Source organism: Odontesthes bonariensis, chromosome 16 (genome assembly GCF_027942865.1).
Source record: "Odontesthes bonariensis isolate fOdoBon6 chromosome 16, fOdoBon6.hap1, whole genome shotgun sequence".
In the NCBI taxonomy this organism is placed as follows: Eukaryota; Metazoa; Chordata; class Actinopteri; order Atheriniformes; family Atherinopsidae; genus Odontesthes; species Odontesthes bonariensis.
Genome location: NC_134521.1, coordinates 35,723,465 through 35,738,856, shown reverse-complemented (window position 1 = coordinate 35,738,856; position 15,392 = coordinate 35,723,465). Strand labels below are relative to the sequence as shown.

Here is a 15,392-nt window from a genome sequence, read left to right as displayed (position 1 = left end):
AGTGCTAAATTGAAAGACTCAAAATCCCCTGCTGCAAAAACTTGGATTTAAATGTGTCATCAGGGAGAAACCCTGGTATGGGGGCAAATAATAATATATAAGTTTTATATAGCGCTTTTCCAAATGCTCAAAGACGCTTTAATAATAATAATGACTAATTATTTAATAATGACTGCAACATAACAAATCAACACTATTTCATTTATTTGTTACAAGTTCTACTCTGTTTTTCTGAGATTTGTCTTAATTCAGCAAAATTCAAATCAACAATATAGTCTAGTAGGAAGGAGGGGTCCCAATGTCCCCGAGACAAACGTTTTTGAAACAGACTTGTTGCCTGGGTCAACTAATGTCCCATGGTGGCCATTTTGAATTTATGTCCACACGAATGGCGAAAACACCAATAAAACGCCAATTTTCATAACTCCTAAACCAGAAATGATACAAAGACAAATGGACACACTTTTTCTGATAATTGTGACACCAGGAATCAAATGGAAAGGTCACTTAGTTGGTAGAACCACTCTTTATCAGAGAGAAATGAATTCTGAGTAGTATTTTAGTATTAATTACTCAAAAAAAGTTTGGAAACGTTTTTTTAGTCCATAATTTCTCCCTTTTAATAATTACGGTTGATGCTGTCTTTTAGACTGATGGAAAGCCTGATTAGCCACCTTTCCAACGAGGTACAACTTGGAAGGATTGTGCATTCATGGAATGAGCGACAAAGCTAAACGTGTGGGAGCGACCAATTTGGAATTCTTAAAATTTCAAACACCAATAAAACGTTAGCTGGTTTAGGAGTTATGAAAATTGGCATTTTATTGGTGTTGTCGCCCTTCGTGTGGACATAAATTCAAAATGGATGCCAAAAACCCCCCATGGGACATAAGTTAACCCGGGCAACAAGCAAAAATCTTAAGTAGAAACCTTAGGGGTCCTAAAAACTTTTGTTTCAAAAACGTTTGTCTCTGGGACTTTGGTACCCCTCCTTCCTACGAGACTAATACTTTATTTATCTGTGAAGGGAAATTATATTGCAGCAGTATATCCATCCATCCATCCATCATCTTCCGCTGGTCCGGGGATCGGGTCGCGGGGGCAGCAGCTTGAGCAAAGAGACCCAGACGTCCCTGTTCCCGGCCACTTCCTCCAGCTCTTCTGGGGGGACCCCGAGGCGTTCCCAGGCCAGCCGAGAGACATAGTCTCTCCAACGTGTCCTGGGTCTTCCCCGGGGCCTCCTCCCAGTGGGACGGGCCCGGAACACCTCACCGGGGAGGCGTCCAGGAGGCATTCTCACTAGATGCCCGAGCCACCTCATCTGACTCCTCTCGATGCGGAGGAGCAGCGGTTCTACTCCGAGCCTCTCCCGGATGACCGAGCTTCTCACCCTATCTCTAAGGGAGAGCCCAGACACCCTGCGGAGGAAACTCATTTCGGCCGCTTGTATTCGCGATCTCGTTCTTTCGGTCACTACCCACAGCTCGTGACCATAGGTGAGGGTAGGAACATAGATTGACCGGTAAATCGAGAGCTTCGCCTTCTGGCTCAGCTCCTTCTTCACCACGACGGGCCGGTGCAGAGCCCGCATCACTGCAGACGCCGCACCGATCCGTCTGTCAATCTCCTGCTCCATTCGTCCCTCACTCGTGAACAAGACCCCGAGATACTTGAACTCCTCCACTTGGGGAAGGATCTCATTCCCGACCCGGAGAGGGCATTCCACCCTTTTCCGGCCGAAGACCATGGTCTCAGATTTGGAGGTGCTGATTCTCATCCCAGCCGCTTCACATTCGGCTGCGAACCGCTCCAGTGAGAGCTGAAGGTCACGGCCTGAGGACGCCAACAGAACCACATCGTCCGCAAAGAGCAGAGACCCGATTCTGAGGTCGCCAAACCGGACCCCCTCAACGCCCTGGCTGCGCCTAGAAATTCTGTCCATAAAAATTATGAACAGAATCGGTGACAAAGGGCAGCCCTGACGGAGTCCAACCCTCACAGGAAACATGTCCGACTTACTGCCGGCAATGCGGACCAAACTCTGACACCGGTCATACAGGGACCGAACAGCCTGTATCAAAGAGTCCGGCACTCCATACTCCCGGAGCACCCCCCACAAGAGTCCCCGAGGGACACGGTCGAACGCCTTCTCCAAGTCCACAAAACACATGTAGACCGGTTGGGCGAACTCCCATGCACCCTCCAGGACCCTGCGGAGGGTATAGAGCTGGTCCACTGTTCCACGGCCAGGACGAAAACCACACTGCACCTCCTGAATCCGAGATTCGACTATCCGTCGGATCCTCCTCTCCAGTACCCCCGAATAGACCTTACCAGGGAGTTCGGGGATTGCCGCCACGACAGGCACCAACCACCTTACGGCCACAGCTCCGGTCGGCCGCCTCAACAATGGAGGCACGGAACATGTCCCATTCGGGCTCAATGTCCCCCACCTCCCTCGGGACATGGTTGAAGCTCTGCCGGAGGTGGGAGTATATTGCAGCAGTATATATTATTGTTAAAGATATGCTATTGTTATAGACAGATAACAAAAAGAAATGTTCAAATCAGGCAGTAAATATTTACAAAGTTAAACTCTGGCAGTGAGATCACTATGAATGGGGTGGGGTGTTTGTTAGCTTGGCAACAATTTAGCTGATGAGGTCAGACAAAGGAGAAGTCTCAGTGGACAACATGGACAGGAACTCAAAGATATTAGTTCAACATCTTGTGTGCAGAGAATGCGGTGGAGTTTCAGTAAGGCACAGAGTCAGTTCTTTTCTGAGGAGATAAGAGGCTTTTTCTTTTTTTTAAATGTGTTTATTAATTTTCCTTTTTCAACATAAACAAACACAAAACTCCAACACAACACTCAAGCAACACACAATGACTCAGTTACACACAATCAGTATCCATATAGATAAAAACAGTAAAAAAGAAGTACATAAATGGGTAAATAAAATAAAAGAAGAATGGGTGCACAACAATGTGTCCCGTTATTATGACCTTCCAGAGAATCCCTGTAAAAGAATGGAAGATACATTGGGATCCAAGTAATTCAAATAAGGTTTCCAAACCTCATAAAATTGGTTGGAGTTTGAATGTGATACGCAAGTCAAGTATTCCAGAGGCACTAACTCAAACAGCACTTTATGCCATCCCTTAACATTTGGTTCCTTATTGCTAATCCACTGCAATAAAATATTCTTCCTCGCTGCAAATGTAAGAATACAAAACAGTCTTTGATTTGTTAACCTTACACCTTTAGCAGGAATGAGATAAGAGGCTTTTAATAATATCTTGCAAGAGAGAACAACACAGTACAAGCTCAAGAGCTGCTCTGACCACTGAGACAAAAATAATTCAGTTATAATGCACATTGTCGCGTTATCGCTCCTTGGGCATAGTTGAGAGTTCTTATCAAGTCTACCTTTCCTCCCTAGCTACAGTCAAGGTACACATACACAGCTGCAAGTACCAGCTTAATTTCTATCCTCCTTAAAGTGCAGCTTTATCATATAACGAGCACACAATGTTCTCAGGAGGAAAGAGAAAAACAGGATATCTTGGTATCTTGCTGTGAGGTCATCTGCAGGTTATACACAGTAAAAGTCAATATAATGCATATAAGAATTAATTTTCCATTACAAGAGACTCATTCTCACTGACACACAAGAGTTTTTCCTGCAGCCATCTCTCGGTGAAACAAATTACATCCCTGAAATTCCCACTGCATCCTTGCATCAGTGCTCCAAGATCATCCAATTTATCCACTTAGTAATCTTAGACTTCTGATAATGATCAAGGGAATAAATGGTTAAACCTTCTACTCCTTTTTCTCCATTTTGTTCCTATTCTGCATCCACAGCATCATGCCAGCAGCGCAGCATCCAAACCAGCAAGGAAAAATGTTTTCAAAAATCTATTTTCACAGGAAAAGGGTCTGCCACTCGTGCAGTGCCATTCTGGAACCTTCCCATTTGCCAATATATAGATATCTTTTGCAACTAAAATGCTCAATTGATTTAGCATGTCGGCCCTGACAAGGTTGATCACACAGAACATTGACCATGTTCGACATTTAGATACCTTTTATTTCGACGCTTTTTAAAGCTGTTCTGCTGAGGCTTTTATTATGAAAGCGTTGCTACTACCGGCGGAAGTGGCGGGTGCACGTTGTGTCTGCGGGTGGACATCACTAGCTAAACTTTCACTTTGGTCTGAAGCCCTGATATCATGGCGACGTTTTTCGGTGAAGTGTTGTCAGTGTATTCTCGGGCTGTGGACGAAGACGACGACGAGGAGCATGAAGAGGATGCAGAAGATGAACAAATCCGTAGAGAACTGGAGGAAAAGAGGCAAGTGACCTGTTATAGTGACCTATTAGCAATGTAGCATGAAGAAGACAGGAAGTTTTAAGGCAGAGAACGTGTTGAATCATCTTTATTAAATTACTCAACTCAAGAGAAATATTATCTTGGAAGGAAATATGTATGCGGGACTCGTATTCTGAAACTATGTATATTATACACAACACCATGATAGACATCTTCCTGCGGCTACGGCTAACATAGCTAACATGATGACACATGAAAATTCACTGTAACGCCCCTTCAGCGCTTAAGCACCACTAAACCTTTCAGACCCGTTTGTGTGCTCATGTTCACGAAGATGGCTTTCTGTTGTTTATTTGTATGCTCTGTTCAAGTCTACAGAAAATACTTGGTATCAAAATACTCTGTTTACTATTAAAACTGGAGAAATTTGAACAGTAAATTGTTGAGATTCTTGGTAATTATTTCATCCACATTGTTGCACTGGTGGGAGCAGTGTCTTCCAAAGTTTGCTTTGCAAATGGATTTTTTTTCCTCGTGTTTCATGTCAGAGTCTTTGGAAGCTGCTTATTTATGAGTCTGTAACTATTTGTATTTGTCATGTCAGCTAAATGGACCACAATCCAGGGATGCACAATGTATCGAAGAATTATTGTGAATGCGACATCAACATGTGCAATATCAAAATTGCAAATGACTACATGGGCTGTTCATAAACGAGCACAGCGCAGAATTCCACTGCGAGGAAGCTCTGATTTGTGCATGTTCTACAACAGCAGTAGACATGACATCTGCTATGTCCAATATCTTGCTTACAAAGCGTAAAAGGGTAACAGAAATATTCTCATTTATGTTCCAGCCAGCATTGTAATGGGCTGACACCCACTTTTTGACCTGAGAGCCACCCCAGCTAAATGTTGTGGAGTAAAACAAAGGATAAGTCTAAGTATTAGGAAGCAAAAATTGTTGAAAAGCTCAAAGTAGAAGTGTGAGATGTGATCTCAAAATCTCACAAGCTTTTTTTTTGTTTAAACTGCTATCAGAGAGATGTGGTCATTTAGGAGGCAGCATTCTGAGGTGCTGTTGCATTGTTTTCAGTGACTGATGTGTTTCTATTGTTTTTGTTTTTTTCTTCCTCCATCCCATTTCTATTGTGAGTGTGGGCTGACAGAACCACCTCTGTGAATAACACAAACCATTAGGCATTGGTTATTGTGGTCTAGAAGAGTACACAAAGACAATGTTGATTACAATGTGTAACGAAAACTTCATAATTAAGGTTTAAGATAAGACAAAAGTCTTCTGGTCATATTATACTACAGCTGAGCTGTTTTTCTGTCTTTCTACTGAAGAGCATGCACCTGCATTCCAAATGACACAACTAAGATAAAAAAACTATTTAAAACCGTCCTGTTTATCTGATTCACTTTACTATTCATCAGGGAGGTTCAGCTGCAGTGGAGCCCTGAAGTCTCAGAGTCACTGAGGTCTGGAAACAAGCTGCAGTGTTCAGACTTCGTCCTCGCTGTGGGACACAACGCTTCCAGTAAGTAACAGCCAGCCGTCATGCACACTACAGATGGGTCCGTCTAACTGCAGACCCAAAAAAATCTTGGATCAATGATGTACGCAGCCTGGAAATTGGAACATATTGAAATCCGTCGTCCAGAAGATTGGTTCTTGCACGTTTAAAGATGCTCAGCTGTGTAGAAAGTACAGTGCAGACAGTTTGCAATTACTGCTGGTCTACAATTAAGAAGTGAGTCTACAATTGTATCATTTTTATTTAGATCTCAAAAAAGAGCATTTAATGTCCATCAAATTATGTTGAGCACAAAATGATGATCTTCATGTTGCAGTTTTCTTTCTGACCTATGATATAAAACACAAACCTGCTCAGTCAATCATCACATTGGACAAAGAAGATCTTAATATCATTCCAATCATTCAATCATTGTTTCAGCTGTGAACTGTGTCTCTGTCCCTCATCCTGCAGGTGATGTGGGATCTGCTGCTGGACATAGAAAACAGTCATTATTAAAAAAATGGAGGCAGAATTCATCACAACAAATAAACAAACTGAGGCGAATAAGGCTGTGGTCTCATGCGAGCTGTTGTTGAATACTAAGAGGATGTGTCTTCACAGGCTTCCTGTCAGTGTACGTTCTCACCCCTGCAAACTGGGACGCAGTTGGACGAGCGTCGGTGTGGAACGAGAGGAGTCGAGCTGGAACTGGGCAAAACAGCGAGGAGTCGGCGTGTGTTTTCCACAGACACAAGGACAACCCGTCAGTGAGTCGCACGCTGAGAAAAACAACACTTCAAAATATGTCAGTTTCTGATTAACACCTCAGAAAGCGCACGGCTGTTGAGAGCTCAATGATCATTCAGCTTAATGAGTTTGCTCCGCATCCTCTGTGTAATTTCTTTCAAGTGCTGTTTGAGATGTTTACACATTTCTCTTAAAAGCATGTTAGATTAGCTGTGCCCACTTCATCGCCGAGCTGCAAACGGATGACGTATTATAAGAAGATGTTATCATAATTAATTGGATTCAGAAGAGTTATTACTGCAGTGCGGATAAAGAAGGATAAAGAATCAAACTTTAATTCAGTTTCAAAAGTTGGACAGGAAGCCATTACACGCAGGAAAAATGACCCCTGGTAATCTGGTGACTGTTGCATTAACTGTCAGAAAACAGCCGAGTTACAGCCGACCAGTTGATTGTGTGTAGAGGTGTGTGTGGTTACATTCTATTAGCCCGGTGTCATTTGCACATGATTTAATCAAGATAAATGCAGTGAACAACTGAGTGTGAAAGCACTGCGCTGCTGTGGAAGCTTCAGATTTATCACACGTCCATGTTTCTTTTGATGGCTGCGGGGATTTAACGTGGTGCAGAGGGACCGCAGGAGCAGCTGTGAACACAGGATACTGCGACGATCACGATTAACAGTTTTCTCTGTTGTACAAATGAGCTTTGTCGAGTGAAGGTTTGTGTTTAATTCAGACGGCCTAAAACTCTAATGTAGAAGTGTAACAGCGGTGGGTCAGAAACATGTGGAGGTCTGGTTGTGGAGCACGGGGCTGTGAGGGATGGTCACTTTAAACTGTTGATGGAAAGAAAATGAATCGATTATTCTGACATTGACTTGATCTGTTGGAATGAAGCAAAAGTTATTAAACTGTGTTATATGGTGTTTAGTGGAGGAAACGGTGAACTGCACAGTGGGGAAAAAATAGCCGTATTCCCACTGTAGGAACCTTTGGCAGTTCCTATAACCTTTTCAGGAACGGGACCGTTTTCTCCCGCATTCGCACATACAGGAACTCGGGACCCTCAGTTCCTGGAACCATTTTAGCTCCTTCTCCTCAGCTGGGTCTTTTCTGGGTTCTATAGGAACACATCTGACGGAGGTGTTTGGTGGTCGGTAGCTCCGCCCCTTGTCATGTTGTCAGGCTGAAATGTTTCCTCATACGACACAGACACAACCTGCGCGTGTTTAATAAGTTAAACTGACACGTGCTCTCCTTCCTTCATGAAACCAAGAAGTATGGCCTGCGCTCCATCCTTCGTCTCCTGACTCTCTGTGAGCTCTTCCAGCCTCCATGTTAGACGCCCGATGTGATCGTCCATGATTAATATCACCATCATGCAGACCATGAACACGGTGGCCTCCCCGCTCTCCATATTAGCTTCTTTGTGGTGTTTTTTTCTTCTCTCCTTACTTTTCACGGGTTTTGTTTTGTTTCGTTGTTGAATGTGGCGCTAAAGTAACACGTCGCTGTCGCAGACGGCTGCGTTCCATCAGTCTCTATCAGGTCCCGTCTCATGTGTGAATGCAAACTGAAACAGTTCTCCTGGGGAAGGGCAGTTCTCAGAACGAAATTCGAGGAGGACCGTTCTTAGAACGGCTCTGTCCGAATGCGGCTATTGACTCAGATCAATCAATGTTGAGCATAATCATTGGCGGTCAGGTGTATCCCAGGCACCACTAGTTGGAAAGTGTATTTTAGGATTTTTTTTTTTCTTATTTAAAGTGATACTCCGGAGTAGATTCAACCTGGGGTCATTTGAACCGTGACATCCAGCCAAGTAGCCCACCCACAGTTTTTTCGATATTGGCTGAACATCAGCTGAGTTACTGAGTTATCCCAAATAGCTTCGTACAAGCGCTAATGGATCCTGGCAGTATCTCCAAAATTACCACACTAAAATCACATGCCATGACACCAAACTTCTACAGTAGTACAAATATGGTCTGTACTCACAAAACGATGCATTTGGAAGTTTGTACATAGTCCAGGAGTTTATTATTATCAATACAAGCCTGATAGCTTTTCTGCTGCTAAAGCTGCGTCGACGTCACTTCCTTGATCTGGGAGCTTCAAAGTAAGATGAGGGTTGATCTACTACTGTAGACAACAAAGTATATGCTATATTCTACATGAATTTTTATGTTGTAGAGTTGTGAATTTATTTTATCAATGGAGAAATTGAGCAGCCTCGCTTTAAGGCAATGCAAGGCAATTTTATTTATAGAGCACAATTCATACACAGGGCAATTCAAAGTGCTTCACAGCTACATAAAATCACAAGAAGGCAATAAAATCATTAAAAAGAAATAAAAAATAAAATAAAGAAATTAAAAACCCATTAAAATAATCATTAATTAATTAAAAAGCAAAGAGTGCAGATAAAATACTTTCAGGTGTCATATGCACAGCTAAATAGAACTGTTTTCAGCCTGGATTTAAACATTGTCAGAGTTGAGGCCTGTCTCACATCTTCTGGAAGGCTGTTCCAGATTTTAGGGGCATAAAACTGAAACGCAGTTTTATGGTGGTATTTCCTGGTTCTAGTCAGGACTCGAGCAGCAGCGTTCTGGATGTACTGCAGCTGTCTTACAGCCCGTTTAGAGAGCCCAGTGAGCAGGCCGTTACAGTAGTCTAACCTGCTGGAGACAAACGCATGGATCAGTCTTTCTAAGTCTGGTTTAGACACTATTCCTTTGATTCTGGCAATGTTTTTTAGATGGTAAAAAGCTGCTGATGTTACAGATTTAACGTTGATGAACTCAGACTGCAGATGGTCTCTGACTGTTTTGTCAGTAACAGGTGTGAAATGTGTCAGCTCTAGGTGTCTAGCTGGCTGCAGAGTAGTTATTTGTGTTGTGGAAATTATTGCATTTTTAATGCCTTGAACTTTGTCATTAAAGAATGTTGCAAACTCATTACACTTGGATGTAGAAATGAGTTCTAAAGGCAGTGAAACTGGAGGGTTTGTTAATCTGTTTACTGTAGCAAACAGGACACGAGAGTTGTTACTGCAGTTTTTGATGATTTCAGAAAAATAACTCTCCCTTGTTCTACGCAAAGTCTGGTTGAACACACATAGCTTTTCTTTGTAAGTCTCATAATGAACCTGGAGCTTTGACTTGCGCCATTTCCGTTCGGCTCTCCGGCACTCCCTTTTCTGTGCCCTGACCGACTCTTCTTTCCTCCATGGTGCCCTTTGCCTACTTTTAACCATTCTAACCTTGACAGGAGCAATGGTATCCAAAACATTTAAGAGACTTGATGTGTAAGAGTTCAACAGATCATCAACATCAGAACACAGGGTGTTCTCAAACCTAATCATTTCCCTAAACTGTGTCCCTGTTCTGTCATTTATGAGTCTTCCCCGAACAACTGCAGACCCAGCTGGTGTTTTGGGTAAAGTAGATAGGTCGAAGAAAACACAGAAATGATCAGATAAAGCAACATCGACGACATTCACGTTTGAAATAACAACACCCCTTGAAATGAGCACATCTAGAGTGTGCCCTCTGTTGTGGGTGGGCTCAGTCACATGCTGAGTTAGACCAAACATTTCAAGGACAGCAGTGAGCTCTTTAGCTTCCTTGTTATGCGCTACGTCCACATGCACATTCAAGTCCCCTGTTATGACTAAACAGTCAAAAGCAGTGCACACAATTGAAAGTAGTTCAGTAAAATCATCAATAAAACAATTCTGTGGTGGTTTATAAATGGTGATATAAAGTATGGAAGATTGTTTTATCTCCATTTTGAATGACACATACTCAAATGATGAAAAAACCCCAAATGACAACTTGTGGGTGGGTATATATTTCCCTGAACATGGCACAAACACCCCCACCCCTCTGGTTTTCTCGTGTTTCAGACACAAAATTGAAGTGAGGTGGACTAGACTCAATCAGGACTGCATTTGCTGTGTTTTTGTCGAGCCACGTCTCAGTTAAAAACATAAAATCAAGATTGTGAGAGGAAATAAAACTATTAATTAAGAATGATTTGTTACTTAAAGATCTGACATTGAGTACTGCGTGTTTGAGATTAGTTAGAGTTGAACTGGATGCTGTGTTCTTGCAAGGGATATGGATAAGATTTCTCTGATTGGACAGTCTGATTGTCCCTCTCTTCACTCCATCCTTGGACCTCTGGTTGAGATGGTGTTTACCAACACAGAGGCCCTTAGCGTCCTAGACAACAGCATTGACGCTGTTGGAAATGACAGCTGTGGGCACCGGTGGTGGGGGCCAAGCTGGGGGGGCTTTGGTCGATGGAGTAGGCTGGGGAGGGAGAGGGGCTCGATGCTTCTTTGAGGATAGAATTCTTGATCTTGCCATGTTTGGCGTGAGAGGAACCATTTTGATCCCCGATTTCACCAAGCTTTCAAGGTGATCAGGGAATCTCCTGGGTGACGGTGGAGAAGAGAACGATGGTGAAACATCTCTGGAGGGTGTAGATGCAGCAGGTGGGTCCCAGGCCTGTGGTGAGGGCCGTGGTGAAGGCGATGGTGGAGCTGCTGAATCCTGTGTTCGGGATGCTGGAGGTGCTGCTGTGGCTGCTGTGGCTGAATCCTTTGCTAGGTCCTTGGGTGGCGAGGCAGGAGCTCTTCTCTGGCTCGTCTTCTCTCTCTGCGGCAGCACAGGACCCGGTCCTGGTCCTGGTCCTGGTCCTGGTCCTGGTCCTGGTCCTGGTCCTGGCCCCTTCTGATGCCTCAGAGCGTGGAGAAGATTATCCGTCAGTCGTCTCACTCCACCTCTGTTCAGGTGTGGGCCTTTTCTTTGAAAGAGATCATCTCTTTGCCAGAAAAGATTAAAGTTCTCAATGAAATGAGGTCCTCTGGACTCACAGACTTTGGACAGCCATGTGTTCAACTGAAGCAGCCGGCTGAATTTGTTGATCCTCCTGTCGATGTTTGGGACAGGTCCACTTATGAATGTTGGTATTGTCACTTTATCAAGACTCAAACAGTTTCTCAAAGTCTTTTTTTAAGATTTCAGACTGATTCTCTCTTATTTAAGTGTTTAGTTTACTTTTGTCGGTCGACTCATTAAAGCTGAACGACTCGCTGCATCCAGACACCTTCGGGAAACTCCGACCTGTCTGTCTCTGTTTGTTTTGCTGCTCTTTATGTCAAAATACCCAACAGTTCGAACTGCCTTGTAAATTGAGCTCCATATGTTGTTTCTTCCTTTCATTTGTCATCCATCAGTACATCAACAACTCCTGCATCTCAGTGACATGTTTGAATATGTCGTCTCTAAATGTTGCATAAAATGTTTTTTTTTTTTTCCACAAAGGTCTTGATATGCCAGGTGACTTGTCACATTGCCGAAGACCAGCTATTTCAGTGGACACAAAAGGTACTTTCATACCGCTCCGTCAGCACGATGGCAGTGTGATGTTGTTTTTGGAGACGTCTGGGGCCGCTTTCTCTCCTCATCCTGCAAACAGATTGCAGATTTACAGCCATGCAGCTTGTTTTTTTTTCTCTTTCACTCATGAAGCCCAACGATGTGGCAGCAGGAGGACTTAATTAGAATCTGTCAGCTCGCAGTGTGTTAAAGAAGGAGCACAAAGCATGATTGTAACACACACTGATTACAACTGCACGCACCAACATCTAAACAGGCAGTTATGTAGCAGCATAAAGCATTCAGACAGGATGAGGAAATTAATTTGTTTCACAGGTTTTTTTTTTAACTTTTTTTCAGACCAACCAGGAGAAAGGGGATCTTAGAGGATGTGAATGTGGAATGATTGTTGGTGCCACATAAGTGGGTCTGAGGATCAGAAACTACTCTTAAGACTTTCAAACTTTTAAATAGGCAGAAGAAGGATCATGACAGGTTATAATAGACAGGTTTTCTATCCCTCATATTTGAAACATTGGTCTCACAAATCTCAGTGCTGCCTGCTGCCACATACAGGTGTACGGCTGGAGTTTGGTGTCGTGCTTGTGGTACTGGTGTAAGGAATGTTGTCTTGGCACTTATTGGTCCATTAATATCCAGCATTTAAAAAGCGTCCACTTCTCAGGCGTTGTTCGTTCTTTGTCTCTCGCAGGTGTTTGACTGTCTGCAGCACAGACAGCTGAGTGTGACCGTGCTGTCAGATAGCTCCGTGGCTGATTACAAGACGGCAGACTACCTGAGCAGCAGCTCCGCTCCCTTCCTGCGGTCTCTCCACACCACTGCTTTCAGCGATCAGCCTGTCTGCCAGTCACTGGAGCAGCCCAACATCGTTACCGGGCTTTCAGCTGCAGGTACACATGCAAACCTAAAACTACAGTACACGCTGTATAAAAGTTGCACAGCTCACGTTTTCCTCATCTGTCACACTGCTGTTCATGTTTAGCAGATGAATGTCAGTTGATTTAAGGTAAGAGACTAAGATAAGAGACTCTGCAGCTTTTGTCTTGTAAATACTTTAAGTTATTCTAATTTAACCCATATTCAATTAGTCCCTGGTTGGTCTTTCTTCAAGGCCTTTAAAGAGACATTTTGGGGTCAGTGATAAATCATGTTTGGCACAAAAGATAAAACCATGCCAGTGCTTTTTGTTTCAGGTTTTTCAAGGTTCTTAGAATGGGAAATAAAGTGAGTCTCTGCTAACAACTTCTTCAAACACAAACGTTCCATTTGTAACATTTTAACGACCTCCATAAGACTTCGGTGTCCTATGGAAGTTGTTTCTATTACAGAAGGTTCTAACACGTGATACTGAATTTAAAGCTGCTGTTGGCAATTTATTTCCAAAGCGATCGGAAGCTAGATTTGAAAGTCGACCATTTATTAGAATATGATGTAGAATGAAAAGAGAGCTATGGACAGGTTTGATTCTTGGCTCAAGTGTCCTTGAGCCAAGACGGAGAACCCCACATTGTTCCTGGTGTGTATGTGGAGACGATATTCACTTTGGACAAATGCCTCTGCCAACTGAATGAAATGTAGTGCCATTAGGCTCCGCTCCACTCTCTGAGTGCACAGTCCTACATCCTGATGCGGTCTTCTTGGTGCCTCTACACTTAAAGACACTCAGTCCAAACAAACAGATGTATCACCAGGAAGAAGAACTCATGTCCTCATCGCTGGCGGCTTGCACACCTCCAGTCAAACTGTTTTTGTGTGATCATCAGATAACCTCTCTTTGTTCTTTGCTCTGTTTCATCAGTACTGAGCCACTGCCAAGTCCACCGCATCGCTGCTGTTGTTTACCACTGTTACAGTGATGTCATTGGTCATGACTCTGTCACCATGGAGACCTATAAGCCTGTTTTATCCAAGCTTGGCAAGCCCATACAGGTGAGCAGCTTTTCTTTTTATATTTGAGAGGCTTTTGAAAAGGTCACAAAGGTAGAAAATGCACAGATTTCCAATATACCGAGTTCTGGCCACACCCCAGTCAGTGATGTCACTTTAAGTTCTGACAACTAAGAGGATTTAGTTTTACATTTTGAGGAGGTGCTGGTGCCAGAAGCGTTGTTTTAGCTCAGTGTTCCTGCTTGAGTTTCTTTTAAAACAAATGGATGCGCTCCAAATTTTATACGCCTCCAAAGTTTTATGTCATGATGCTCAGAGCACGAGTTGGTATGGTTTGTAGTTTATACAGAGCCTCATCAGCTGTCACCATGGCGAAGAAGCCAAAACAGACAACTGAATTCATTTTATTCACACAACTGCTGCCAAACTAATCCACAATAAACCCAGAATTTAAATGTGAGGTAATTTAAGCAGCAGATTGGGTTCTCAGTTTTCTTTAGTTTCCATCTGATGAAAGTTGAAGTAACAACTCTTATGTCTCAAGCTCGCTCCTTCAAATTCTTATCAGATAATTTGCTTGTGCAGATGTTCATGTTTTATCAGTTAACAAGGAAAGATTGGTGCTTTGTGACTCGTGACAATGATGAATCAGAGACGGAAGTAAGTTTTCAGTGAGAGATAATTAAATGTCTGAGAGTTTGTCTGTGTTTTCATTAATTACTAAAAGACATCAGATCCCTGCCTCTCTTCTCCCAACAAACTTAAAGGTGTTTCAAACGCATAGAAACACTTTAAGATTCGTTACTGATTCGTGTGTTTGAAACCATGTAATGTGCCCTGGAAAATATTAGAGCTCAGTCTAACAGAAGTGCAGCAGAGTTTTCAGAGAATTGAAATGTCATTAAACAATTAAAAAAAATGCACCATCTGCCTGTTTTATCCTTATTAAAACGTACCTGAAGTGTTTGCTTGTTTTGTTTTTTGTCTCCTCAGCTGGACCCGTCTCCGAGCACAAAGGTCCTCCGCAAGTTTGTCCAAACCACCGAAATACAGAGTAATCTTTATATCTGAAGGTTTCCACATTGCATACTGCGCAGTGCATTTATTTTCATGTCGTCAAATATTGTAATTTTCTAAATAAAGATGTGAAACAAAGAAAGACTTTCTTCAAGTATATCAGTGGAGATGGGATTAAATATCAAGTAGAATTAGTTTCTGTGATCAGCATACGCCTTTTTCACATGCATGTGAAGGATTTAACCGCATCACGGATGAGATGACAAACATTCTCATCTATGTTGATGTATTTTTTTTAAACATTGCTCTCAGAAAGACAGATTCTGGTCCTCATTCCAGAATAATAGTGTATTATTACATTTCTTTATTTTCTTTTTTTTTTGCAGCTTCTCGTCAGTTGGTCCACAGAAAATTCTTAAATCCTTGTTGCAATGCTATCAAATTCGGGATTGACATTTGAGAAGATTGA

At 42.8% G+C, this 15,392-nt stretch overlaps 1 protein-coding gene across 1 annotated transcript; it reads left to right on the top strand.

The window, feature by feature from the left end:
- Nucleotides 1-4,155: 4,155 nt before the first annotated feature.
- Nucleotides 4,156-15,065, top strand: psmg1 (proteasome (prosome, macropain) assembly chaperone 1). The gene is made up of 7 exons (XM_075486971.1): nucleotides 4,156-4,358; nucleotides 5,777-5,880; nucleotides 6,481-6,626; nucleotides 11,945-12,007; nucleotides 12,711-12,909; nucleotides 13,818-13,948; nucleotides 14,900-15,065. The coding sequence occupies exons 1-7, from the start codon at nucleotides 4,237-4,239 to the stop codon at nucleotides 14,975-14,977; spliced, it is 843 nt and encodes a 280-aa protein (XP_075343086.1). The 5' UTR covers nucleotides 4,156-4,236; the 3' UTR covers nucleotides 14,978-15,065.
- Nucleotides 15,066-15,392: the final 327 nt, after the last annotated feature.